At 43.5% G+C, this 12,405-nt stretch overlaps 1 protein-coding gene across 1 annotated transcript; it reads left to right on the top strand.

The window, feature by feature from the left end:
- The first annotated feature begins 373 nt into the window (after nt 1–373).
- On the top strand, nt 374–10,458 carry Spic (Spi-C transcription factor). Its single transcript, XM_038315027.1, has 6 exons — nt 374–437; nt 3,590–3,683; nt 4,393–4,486; nt 6,138–6,250; nt 8,264–8,372; nt 9,911–10,458. The coding sequence occupies exons 2-6, from the start codon at nt 3,681–3,683 to the stop codon at nt 10,315–10,317; spliced, it is 726 nt and encodes a 241-aa protein (XP_038170955.1). The 5' UTR covers nt 374–437; nt 3,590–3,680; the 3' UTR covers nt 10,318–10,458.
- The last annotated feature ends 1,947 nt before the right edge of the window (nt 10,459–12,405 follow it).

Below are 12,405 nucleotides of genomic sequence, written 5' to 3'. Positions count from 1 at the left end.
GAGAGGCCAGGGCAGGCTCTTCAGTCTAGAGAAGAAAGAGATCATGAAGTCCCAAACTAGGATGAAGATACATTTTTTTTTTTAAGTGGAGGGAATGAGACATATAGGTCAGAGGTTTCTGGATAGGCTAAGCAGAACAGAGAAGTTGAATGGGGATGGGGGTGGGAGAATGAGGGGGGGGCACAACTTGAGTTTGATTCTAATGCTTGGACCCAAAGAATGCAAGCTATTGCATGTCCCTTCAAAATAATAGCCCCTGACATCTTACTGGCCACACCAAGAAATGGAATTATGTAGGCACTGTATCTTTTAAAAGAAATCCCCTTTGCAGCACTTCCTTAAAACTAAGTATTTATTGCAACTCTGCCAGTGTGCTCTTGATTGTGTCATTAATGACTGAGTCTCAACTTCATGACGGGTGGAAGCGTGTCTTTCTGGTGAGTGCTCAGTTTACGTGTCTCCAAGCCCTTTGTATTAATTGCTGCAGTCTCTCCTTTGGATGGATGTTTCGTGGGTAATTGTCCTCTTGTCTGTTCAGTTGCAAGAAGTAACTAAGGTGATTGCTATAGTTCTGTGGCCAGTAAAGCTGCTGCTGCTGCTGCTGCTGCTGCTGCTGCTTCTTCTTCTTCTTCTTCTTCTTCTTCTTCTTCTTCTTCTTCTTCTTCTTCTTCTTCTTCTTCTTCTTCTTCTTCTTCTTTCTTCTCTCTTCTTTCTTTTTTCTTCTTTCCTTTGTGTTCGCTATTTGTGACAGGCGCTGGCACTAACTAGCAATGGAAACCCAAGCTTGAGGGAATCCGGATCCAGCTCAGAAACTGCATCTTCAACACACACACTTGAGCGCAACCGCTTAGGCTCCTTTACTTACCGTTCGGAGAAACCTTGCTTTGGAGGCTTAGAGTAGAGCCTGTTTCTACTCCAGGCACCTCTGAATATTTAGTTCAAAATACAGTGAGTGTTAGCACTGATGTGTGAGGTCATGATTGCCGAAGTCAAGGATGGCTCTTTTAAAATACCTAACAGTGAGAATGTTCATTTGATGGGTGGGCTAGTGTATGGCTAAAATCTCATTCGGGAAGCTGACAGGACTGATTTTAGCTTAAGGTTTATGTTTAAGACTGTGGATTACAGAGTGAGTGTGAGCCTAGCCCAGGCTCCCTAGCCACTGCCACCAAAGAGCAGACAGACAGACCACCAAAACGGATAAAACAGCCCAGACTGGATTTATGAATGTTCTTATGTTTTCTTTCTTTTCTTTTCTTTTTTTTTTTTTTGAGTCAGGGTTTCTCTGGGTATCCTTGGCTCTCCTGGAGCTCACTCTGTAGACCAGGCTGGGCTCGAACTCACAGAGATCTCCCTGCCTCTTCCTACCAAGTGTTGTGATTGAAGGCGTGTGGTGTACGCCACCAGCCACCACTTGGCCTTATGTTTTCTTTTAAGTGACTTGATGCTGAATGTTGTGCGATCACTGTATTACTTGGTATTGAATTGTTATTATATCGCTATTAAGTTAAAAACATTGCCAGGCTGTGGTGGCACATGCCTTTAATTTCAGCCCTTGGGAGGCAGAGGCAGGCAGATCTCTGAGATCAAGGCCAGCAGCATGGTCTAGAGAGAGTGAGCTCCTGACAGCCAAGGCTACAACACAGAGAAGAAACCCTGTGCCAGATTTCCACACCTTTATCTTCTGTGCCTGTTACACCATTAGGCAAATCACGCAAGTAGGGAGCACTTAAGGCATTTATCTGACAACCGGGGTTTTGGGGAATTCTCGAGGCAAAAACAAAAAAACAACAAAAAACCAAAAAAAACCAAAACACAACTTCTGACCCCTAGAAGCCGATGTCCTCTGGTTTCTAAGCATGGGCATTCTACACTGGCTGCCATGCTGGCCCAATAGATGATCTCAAGGCAAAGAGGTTTATTTCTTTTCTAAAGGAAAAAGCAGGGCGGAGTTGCTAAGGTAAAAAAATTGAATTTCAAAATTTTTAAATGGAAAGCATTTGGGGGTGAGTTCAGATAGTCTCTCATAGCCCAGGCTGGCAACAAACTCCAAACCGAGCTAGTCTTCCTGATTTAGCTTTTTGAGAGCTAGTATTACAGTAGGGAAACAGGTTTGCCCCTCCAAGCCCAGTTTGCTTAAATATTTAAGAATTTAAGTAATTGCTTTTTTTGTTTGTTTGGTTTGGTTTTTGGACAGGGTTTCTCTGTAGCTTTGGAAGTATTTAAATACTTGGGATTCTCCAGTATGTTCCTGTTCCTCCAGTGTTCTCCATCCTTTCCACAGAGCAGGATGTCTAGGAGCTGAGCTGAGCTCTGCAGGTAAATCTGCTTGCTCTGTGAACAGAGGAGGATCAACACCTGGGTCACCAGAACTGGAAAAAATACTGATGTGCTAGTTAGTTAGTTCCTTGTTGGCGCATTTCTTAATTTTCTTTTTCTTTCTTTCTTTTCTTTTTTTTTTTTTTTTTGAGACAGGATTTCTCTGTCTCTGGAAATCGCTCTATAGGCCACGCTGGCCTTGAACTCAGATCTTGCCTGCCTCTGCCTCCCAAGTGCTGGCTGGGACTGAAGGCATGCACCACCACCACCACCACCACTGTGTAGAGCACTTTCGTAAATGACTGCGAGGCCTCTGACCTTTGGGTAGTGCCACCCCCTGGGCAGGCAATCCTGAGTTGTGTAAGAAAGCAGGCCTAGCAAGGCAGTACACAGCATTTCTCCGTAGCCTCTGCTTTAGTGCCTGCCTTGAGTCCCTGCTCTGACACCCCTCAGCCGTGGACAGTGGCATAGCAGAACTCTTTCCTCTCAAATTGTTTTGGTCACGGCATTTTATCACAGCAATAGAAATCAAACTAGGGCAGTTGGCCTGGGTGTAGTGGCTTCCTGGTAATCCCAGCACTTGCAGGATGAGTCAGCACAAACTGGCCAACTTGACCCAGCCAGCAAGTTCTGGGGCTCCAATGGAAGGTCCTGTTTTAGCGTGTAAGGTGAAGAATGACGGAGGGAAGGCACTTAGCATCAACACAAGCATGCATGAGCAGACACACATAAATGTTCACACACACAATACACATACGTGTAATGACAGAAAAGTGAAGCATTTGTAGGAAATCTTGTGGAAAGAAAATTTGTTCCCAAGAATGAGTTCAGATGATGGCATTCTGCACTGTTCATTTAGAATCAAATGAAAACCTTTGTTAAGCCGGGTAGTGGTGGCGCACGCCTTTAACCCCAGCACTTGGAAGGCAGAGACAGGTGGATGGGTCTCTGTGTTTGAGGTTAGCCGGGTCTACAGAGCGAGTTCTAGGACAGGCTCAAAAAAGCTACAGAGAAACCCTGTCTTGAAAAAGTTAAAAAAAATTACTTTTAAGGTTAAATCTCAAAATCTCAAACCTGTAATCCCAGCACTCAAGAGGCCGAGGCAGGAGGATTGCTATGAATTGGAAGCCAGCCTGGAGTACAGACTAAGACAATGTCTCAAAAAAAAAAAAAAAAAAAAAAAAGCAAAAGACAAAAATAAACAATTGATGGATGGTAAACCTATTCGGAATTGTCCTTTTATTTAATTGGTCTTTTTCTTCCGCGCTAGAACTTGTTATTGAACCCAGAGTTTGTACAAGCAGGCACGCAGGCTAGTCTATCACCAGGCTGCCTCCTCAACCCAAGACAATTAAGGAACCATGGTGAGCTGTTTTGTTTGTTTGTTTGCCTTTACTCTTCAGTATTGAAACTAAGATTTCTTTCTTTTTGAGACAGGGTTTCATGTATCCCAGGTTGGCCATATGTTGCCAGGGATGACCCTAAAATACTACTGATCATTCTGCCTCAGCTTCCTAAGTGCTGGGATTATAGATATGTGCTACCATGTTCTGTTTATGTGGTGCCCAGAATTGAACCCAATTTTTTATTTATGCTTTATAAAATTTTATACTATGTGGAATTACATAATCTTGCCGTATAGTGTTTTATTCTATAAGATAAATATTTTTGGTGAGCACCAGACTGAAAGGCCAATGCTTCAAATACTAAACTAGGAAGCTGAAATTTTTATTTATGCTTTATAAAATTTTATGCTATGCGGAATTATATAATCTTACCATATAATATTTTATTCTTTAAGATAAATATTGTTTGTGAGCACCAGACTGAAGGCCAGTGCTTTAAATACTAAACTAGGAAGCTGGCTCACATCTGAGACACAACTGATTGTGGCTATGGACGTTTTGTAGGGAGTGCCCAAGAAGCATTCGACACTACAAAGAACAGCATTCTGCGATGAAAACATAGCCGGTCTGCTCTGCCCGTTATGCTGAGGCTGGAGCTCTAGCAAAACGCAAAATAATACTTTATTAATAATGTCAGAACCCCTGAATTTCTCCATTGTTTCCACAGACTTGCATTGAACAAGATAGGCTGGGTCAAGCGTTTGAAGATGCATTTGAAGTGTTGACACAGCATTCAGTTGGAGAACTTCAATATCCTCCAGGTAAAAACGGTCATTTCCTCATCTCTTGGCATGTGTGGCTAGTTGGTCACATACGTCTGTAAGCATAAAGGCATGGAAGGAAGCCTACTAGACTTGTGTTTTTGGTACTTACAAAAGGGGGCTTTCCCTGGGGCTCCCTAGCTAGCCAGAATACCCTTATTGAGTTCTAGGCCAGTGAGAGACCCTGTGTCAAAAAACAAGGCAGTTGAGGGATGATATCTGAGGTTCACACGCACGTGTACCCACACGCGTGTACACCTGCAAGTGATCCGCAGACATACATACAGGTAAAACACTTGGATACATGAAATAATCTTAAAGCGGCGTGGAACTGAAGCAAAGGGCTCATTGTTTTGAGGGCAGCCTGATCATCATAGCTCGACTCTGTCTCAATAAGACCAAGAACAAGCATAAGGCTGGCTCACCATGTGCTTATATCATTTTGCCTTTCCATGAAAAGCTTTTTGTTTAAAATGTGTGTGTATGGTGTATTGTGTATGTGTAAATGTATATGTGTATGGTGTATTGTGTACGTATAAATGTGTATGTTTATGGTGTATTGTGTATGTGTATGGTGTTCTGTATATGTATATATGTATATTGTGCATGAATATATGCATATGGTGTATTGTGTATGTGCAAATGTACATGTATATGGTGTACTGTATATACGTATGGTGTATTGTGTATGGTGTACTTTGTATATGTATGGTGTATTGTGTATGGTATATTGTATATGTGTATATGTATGTATGTTATCTGGGCCATCATTAGAGTGTAGGAGTCGGGGAACAACCTTGGGTACCATCCTTGTCTCCCCTGTGTTTGAATCAGAGTCTCAATAGCATGTATATGCCAGGCTAGCTGGCCTGAGAACTTTTGGGGGACTCTCCTGACTCCCTCTCATCTTGCCACAGAAACACTGGGCAAGATACATACACACATACATACATGTCTTTATGCACTCAGCTTGACCTGGGTTCTGGGGACTTGAACTCTGGTCTTTACATTTACATGGCAAGTGCCTTGTTCATTGGGTCACCTCCCCAGCCCAGAAAAAGCTTCTTAATTGCTATGTCTCTCAGGTCTTCCACTCATCCAAGAGTCTGTGTGGAAGAATACAGATTTTTATCCTTCTTCATTTATTCTATAGTCGGTCTTATTCTTTGACCTACATAAGATGCAATATATAATCTATTGAGTTTATTATATATAGTATCACAGGGAATTACAAGACTGAAAAAAACAGTTGAACAGTGTGGTACATGGAAATATATCTTCACAAGGCAAATGAGCTATGTAGCAGCAAGCAATCAATAGAATATGTGTCACCTTGAGCCACTTCCATACCTCTGTGTGTGTGTGTGTGTGTGTGTGTGTGCTCGTGCACATTTGTGTGTGTGTAAACAAATGTGTGCTTGAGCTGGGCAGTGTTGGCACATGCCTTAATCCCGGCACTTGGGAGGCAGAGAGGTAGGCGGATCTCTGAGTTCGAGGCCAGCCTGGTCTACAAGAGCTAGTTCCAGGACAGGCTCCAAAGCTACAGAAAAACCCTGTCTTGAAAAACCAGAAACCAAACGAAACCAAAACCCAAATGTGTGCTTGTAAACTTGGACTCATGAAATGAAATGTCTTTGTTCTGCTTTTTTAGATCACAAAAACTACATGACTTTCGTTAACCACTATCCTCACCACATCAGAGACAGCCCCAGTTGCTGCGGATTTTTGCACTCAGAACCTACCTCTAACTGGAGAAGTGTAACCGTGAGTACGGTGCATGGGACCAACTGCTCGGCACAGCCTTGCTCTCGGCACAGCCGTGCTTTGGGTTTATCACGTTTAAAGCAAGCACGAATGGAAGAGCGAGCTCGCCAGCAGCAGCAGAGAGCTAGGAGAACCTTAGATCAGATGCGGAGAGCAGAAGAAGCTAGTCCTAAAAAGTCCTGAAAACGCTAGCACAGTCACCTGGTGCCCTTGCTAGACGGAAGGGACAAACAGAACATGTTCTCCTGGGCGAGACTTCCACCACAGACATCTGTTCGTTGTATGGTCAACTGGTGGCAGAGTCTTATTCTATGGCAGTGCCTGGGAATAGCTCATTCCCGTTTTAGCCGCACATTTTTTTCCTCCTCTGCTCTCAAGGCTGTGGCATTCCTTGTCTTTGTTTATTTGTTTGTGTTTTGCTGTTTTCCTTTCTCTTCTCACAGGGCCCGGAGGCCCTGGCCCAGCCCTGGACAATGCCACCCTAGGGGACATTTAAAAGTGAAAAATCCACAGCAGGGTTAGAACTAGAAAAGCAATTACCTCTTTCATGGGGCTGGAGAGGTGGCTCAGAGGTTAAGAGCACCGCTCTCTCTTCCAGAGGTCCTGAGTTTACTCCCAGCAACCACATGGTGGCTCACAGCCATCTGTAATGAGATCTGGCGCCCTCTTCTGGTATGCAGGGATACATGTAGACAGAACATCGTATGTACATAATAAATCTTTTTTAAAAAAATCCTCTTTCATGAGTCATCCATTACCTGCATCACCCTTTCTTGTTCCCCTTTCTACATGTAATATCGTACCTACATGGACATCTCTTTACGTATATGTAGACACATGTATGTGTATATACGCACGCTAGAATCAACGCATGAGGGAGCGTGTTTAGGCTTTTTTTTCTGAGATTGTGTGACCTTAATATTATACATACCAAGTCTGTCCATTTTCCTGCAATTTTGTCATTTTATTTTTTTTTGAGAAGAATAGTAGTCAGGTTTATATAGGTATTTATTTATATAGGTATTTTATAGGCAGCTTTAATCTGGTGGGTCTAACTGAAAAGCTCAGTTCTCCTTCATCTTCAGTCACGTATGTTACGCCTGACATCCTTTATCTCCGGGTGTAAATGGGGCCTTGTTGCATCTTCTTGTGATTTCTTTTTCTTCCTCTCCGTTTATTTTCTTCTATGTACAACCACTCCCTATCTATTTGATGCTGGGAGTCAAACCCAAGGCTCGAGGCAAGCACTTTTACTAACTGCTACATCTCCAGCCCCATAAACCATTTCTTTAAAGAGGGTTTCCAACTTTAATCTCTTATTCTTTTAGGATTGCCTGCAAAACATATGGGCTGTCTGGGGCTCAATCTGGCAACTTTACTTTCTTAATGCCTAGCCTGCAGAGTATAGCTTCTAGTTGGGATTGTCTGGCCTGACAATGGAGAGATGAGATGGTTCAAGCCCAGCCCTTCCATTGTGTCTAGTTAACCAATAGACACAAAGCCCTTCCATTGTGTCTAGTTAACCAATAGACACAGACACATCTTTGTCACATGGAATGGTAAGAACGCCTTCCTCTTGTCTCTTGGTCCCCTTGCCCAGGTAGACACTCAAGCCAGGAACGAAAGCCCAACTTCTCTTCATGCTGACACCCTAATCTTTTGACTGTTTCATTGGGGCCTCCAATCTCCTTAAACTCAAAGCGGTCCTCCTGCCTCAGTTACTTGCCGGCACTGCTCTGGCCTTAGGCTTCTTGGTCCTGGCACTGTTAGAAGAGGAGCAATCGCCTCTTCCTCATGGCAGGAGGAGTCAAATGTTAACTTCTATCCCTTGGTACGCTCCGAATCGTTTGATCATCCCCGAGAGCTATCTGGCTGTAGCAGAGGTGGCACTCTGAGAATCCAGATGTTTAGAATCTTTCGCTTTGCACATTGGTCTGCAATCACTGATGAGGGGGTGGGGTGAGAGGCATGGGACAAACTCCCACTTAACATCCTGCTGTCTTGTGTGTGCAGAATGGTTCTGCGGACTTGTATTCGGAAGAAAGTTTCCATCAATCTCTGCAGAACATAACTGAAAGCCAGCTGGTACAAGCCTCCATCTTCCAGCAAAAGGGAGGAAAAGGTACATGGCCATGACACCCCTCACATGGTACAAGGGATGCTGTTATACATGGGTTTGGAGTTTTCCTTTCTTTCATCATGTAGTCCAGGCTGGCCTGGAACTCACTAGTAGGCCAAGATGTCTTTAAACTTGAGATCCTACCTCCGTGTCCTGAGTGCTAAGATTATAGGCATATTGCTAGAAGGAGTTCAGAAATAATATAATATATCGTATATTATATTATATATCTTGTAGCTGAACATGGTAACACATACTTGTAGGTCCAGCACGGAGGCAGAATGATTGGAAGTTCGAAGCAAGCCAGGGTTACATGTTAGACTCTATCCCAAGGAAAAATCTGCTAAAACAGCAAGAAGTGACCCACTCCAAGGGTGCTGGGTTATTAATTGGATCACAGGAACTTTACTGATGGTTACACTCTGGAAGAAAAATGGCGCTGCCACCCCACACCCAGTAGCCAAGGACTACCAGTGTGGATCTCCACATGACTCTCCCTAACTGTGCTAGAGTGTAGGCAAGTCTCAGTTTTGTGTGGGTCTCAGGCAGGTAGCCACAGCTGCGGCGAGTTGACGGTGTTCAACAGCCATGTCACGTTCAGAGGACAGCTTCGCAGGTCATAGACCCAAGATAATACAAGCACTTTGGGAGTAAACTACGCTGATTTCTCAAGGGGAACATTGTATGTAGTCAAGAGTTTGTTGTTGTTGCTTTTTGTTTTTCTTTAGCTACTGATAGATCCAGTGGATATGGCCTACAAAAGCTAGTTCGGATGTCATGAAGTGGTTTGTCGCTTTAATTTCAAGAATTCTATTGCATCACACAATCCACAGAAATCCTCTAAATTTCCCTACCTATTCGTTTTGAGATACCACTAGCACTTGACTTTATAATTGAAAATGTCCTTCGCCATTGCTCATGAACAATGGCATGAAGATTTTTTTGGGGGGGGAGGCATTTCTACTCCAGTTATTTTTTTGGTTTTGTTTTGTTTTTTTTGCAATATTTTCAGGACATTTTACAGCTCCAGTGCTAGCCTGCACGTCTGGGCTAATAATTCCCTTAATATTACTTTGAGGGCCGAGAGATGATGGCATTTAAGAGTACTGGAACCAATTAAAGATGGCTGTGAGGCTGCCCTATGTGGGTGCTGGGACTCGAACCTGAGTCTTCTCTGCAACTCAACAAGTGTTCTAACACCTGGACCAACTCTGTTTCCTTGTATGTGTCATAATGGGAAACCAGTGGTCGAAATTTAACTGGGAAGAAAGACCGCCTTCAAGTGAATCTCTAGATGAAGGGCCCCAGGCTTTCTTTTTCCGGAGGACAGTAAAGAACTTTTAACCATTTCCACATCATTTAGATCTGGCACAAACTTTAAGAGGCCCACAGATCTTTCTGGTCTGGTGGTAACTGCCTTCCTAAAGCAGTGAGTGAAGTTGGCTCATGGAAGCTTCCATATCTGGGAAGTCCTTCCCTGGGACCTTCTAGGGCCAGACGTAAAGGGTTTGATGTCTCCTCTTTCTTTCCCTCCATCGCAGGCAGGAGGAAGCTCCGGCTGTTCGAATACCTTTTTGAATCTCTGTGCAACTCGGAGATGGCGTCTTGCATCCAGTGGGTCGACAGAACCAAAGGCGTCTTTCAGTTTATCTCAAAAAACAAAGAAAAGCTGGCTGAGCTTTGGGGGAAGCGAAAAGGCAACCGAAAACCCATGACTTACCAGAAGATGGCCAGAGCCCTGAGAAACTATGCCAGGACAGGGGAGATCATCAAAATCCGCAGGAAACTAACCTACCAGTTCAGCGAAGCTGTTCTCCAGAAACTGTCTCCATCTTACCTCCTGGGGAAAGACATCTTCTGCTTACAGTATGGTCAGCCTGATCAGGAATATCTCAGCTTGAACCCCTGGAATGTAGATTACTATGCCTATGCGGGTTACCAGAGCTAAACCACTCCAGCTACTTCTTCGGTTTGTTTTTGTTTTTTTAAAGATTAAAACATTCCTATCTTTTCAGAGCTTTGGATTAATCAATGTTTTCTTTTTAAAAAAGCTTTATTCTTTATTACGCAGTTTTGTCTGCACACCAGAAGAGGGGACTAGATCTCATTATAGATGGTTGTGAACCATCATGTGATTGCTGGGAATTGAACTCAGGACCTTTGGAAGAGAAGTCAGTGCTCTTAACCTCTGAGACATCTCTCGAGCCCTTTTGTTTTGGTTTTTTTTTTGTTTTTTTTGTTTTTTTTTTTTTGAGACAGGGTTTCTCTGTGTAGCCCTGGCTGTCTTGGAACTCACTCTGTCGATCAGGCTGGCCTTGAGCTCAGAGTGCTGGGATTAAAGGTGTGCGCCACCACCGCCGGGTGCCACTCCAGCTCCTAACTGCATTCGGTTCCTTGCTTTGCTAGCATCTCTGGAAAAGCCTGAACTTAGGAATTCCAAAGCAAACTGGTGCTCTCCCTGTTGACAGACCCCCCCCACCCCTCATGACACATACATCTAGGGAGAACACCGCACAGAACATGTTCAGACTTTTCGTCTTGGTCCTGACAACTTTTTTAGGTAGTGTTTGCATTGTGTCGGTGTTCAAAGGATGCTAATAATGTGGCTGCATGAATTTTGCTGTTCAGGCTGTGTGTCTATGGACTGGGTATCCAAGAACACCTGGAACCAGTCTTCTGAGTAGAAGCGCACTGTGCCTTGTAGTTATTTTATTAATGAATTTATTAATTAGATTGAAATTATAGACTGAATGCTTTTTGCTATGCAAATACTTTTCCTTCCAGAGTGTGCGTGCCAGCTTGGATGATTTTATAGGATGATTGTTTTAAAGAATGATTTTGTTGCTGGCTGGCTTGCTTGCTTGTTTGCTTGCTTGCTTGGAGATAGTCTTGCCAACTAGGCTAGACTGTCCTTGAGTTAATGGGATGGCAGGTGCGTGCTACCACGTGAGGCTCATGTATTGATTTGGGCACTTATTTTTTTTAATTGTGTATTTAGGTGAAAAGTCACTCAGCATGTCCTATGACACAAAAGATGAACTAATAAATGTTATACAAACACTATGACTTTAATTTGCATTTTTTAAATGATAGACATCGAGTATTTTGGTTTAAGACAGGATCTTTATGAATATATAATATATATATATATATATATATATATATATATATATATATATATATATCCCTGTCTGGCTTAGACCTCACAGATCTTCAAGTGCTGGTGTTAAAGGTGTGTGCTTGTATTTGAGGGGCCATATTGAGGACATTTCTGCTCAACCCACTGCCATAAAATTTGTCTGTTCTAGTAAGTTAGGTTTGTTGTTTGAGACAGTCTCACTCTGTGATGTTGACTGGCCTGGAGTACACAATGCTGGCCTTGAACTCAGATCCACCTTCCTGCCTTTGCCTCCTGAGTTCTGGAATTAAAGGTGTGGACCACACGTGGCTAGTTTTCGGCCTTCCATTTAAGAATTTAATCAGTTTTTCTCTCTGTACTGCGACGGTTAGTTTTGATAATTCAACAGTGATTGTATTAAGGAATTCCAACGGAGCTGGGCTTGACCCAGCCCTGTCAGGACATTCCAGCAGAAAGGGGTTTAATTTTAACATCCACACCTAGAGTCACCTGGGAGAGAGTCTTAGCTGAGGAATTATGTAGATCAGGTTAGTTTCTGAGCATTTCAGTGGGGGTTGTCTTGATTGCAACTTGGCCCAGCCCACTGTGAGTGGCGCCGTTCTCTAGGTTGGACCCTGAACTGTAAAAGAGGAAAACTAGCAACCAAGGATGATTGACTCAAAAGTCCACCTCACAGGTGACAGCATCCCAGAGCTGTATCCACAGAACTCCTTAGATGGCATGCAGGTGGCTTGGCTGTGCCTCCTCTCCAGCGACTGCGACCCTTGTTAGAGGGGTCGTCTTGTAAGATCTAGCTAGATCTTAAACCCTATCTTGAGCCAGGCGGCGGCGGCAGTGGCGCACATCTTTAATCCCAGCACTCAGGAGGCAGAGGCAGGGGAATCTCTGAGTTCGAGG

The sequence above is a fragment of the Arvicola amphibius genome, chromosome 17 (assembly GCF_903992535.2).
Source record: "Arvicola amphibius chromosome 17, mArvAmp1.2, whole genome shotgun sequence".
Lineage (NCBI taxonomy): Eukaryota > Metazoa > Chordata > Mammalia > Rodentia > Cricetidae > Arvicola > Arvicola amphibius.
Note: the sequence above shows the minus strand (reverse complement) of the source record. Positions and strands in the feature narration are given on the sequence as shown.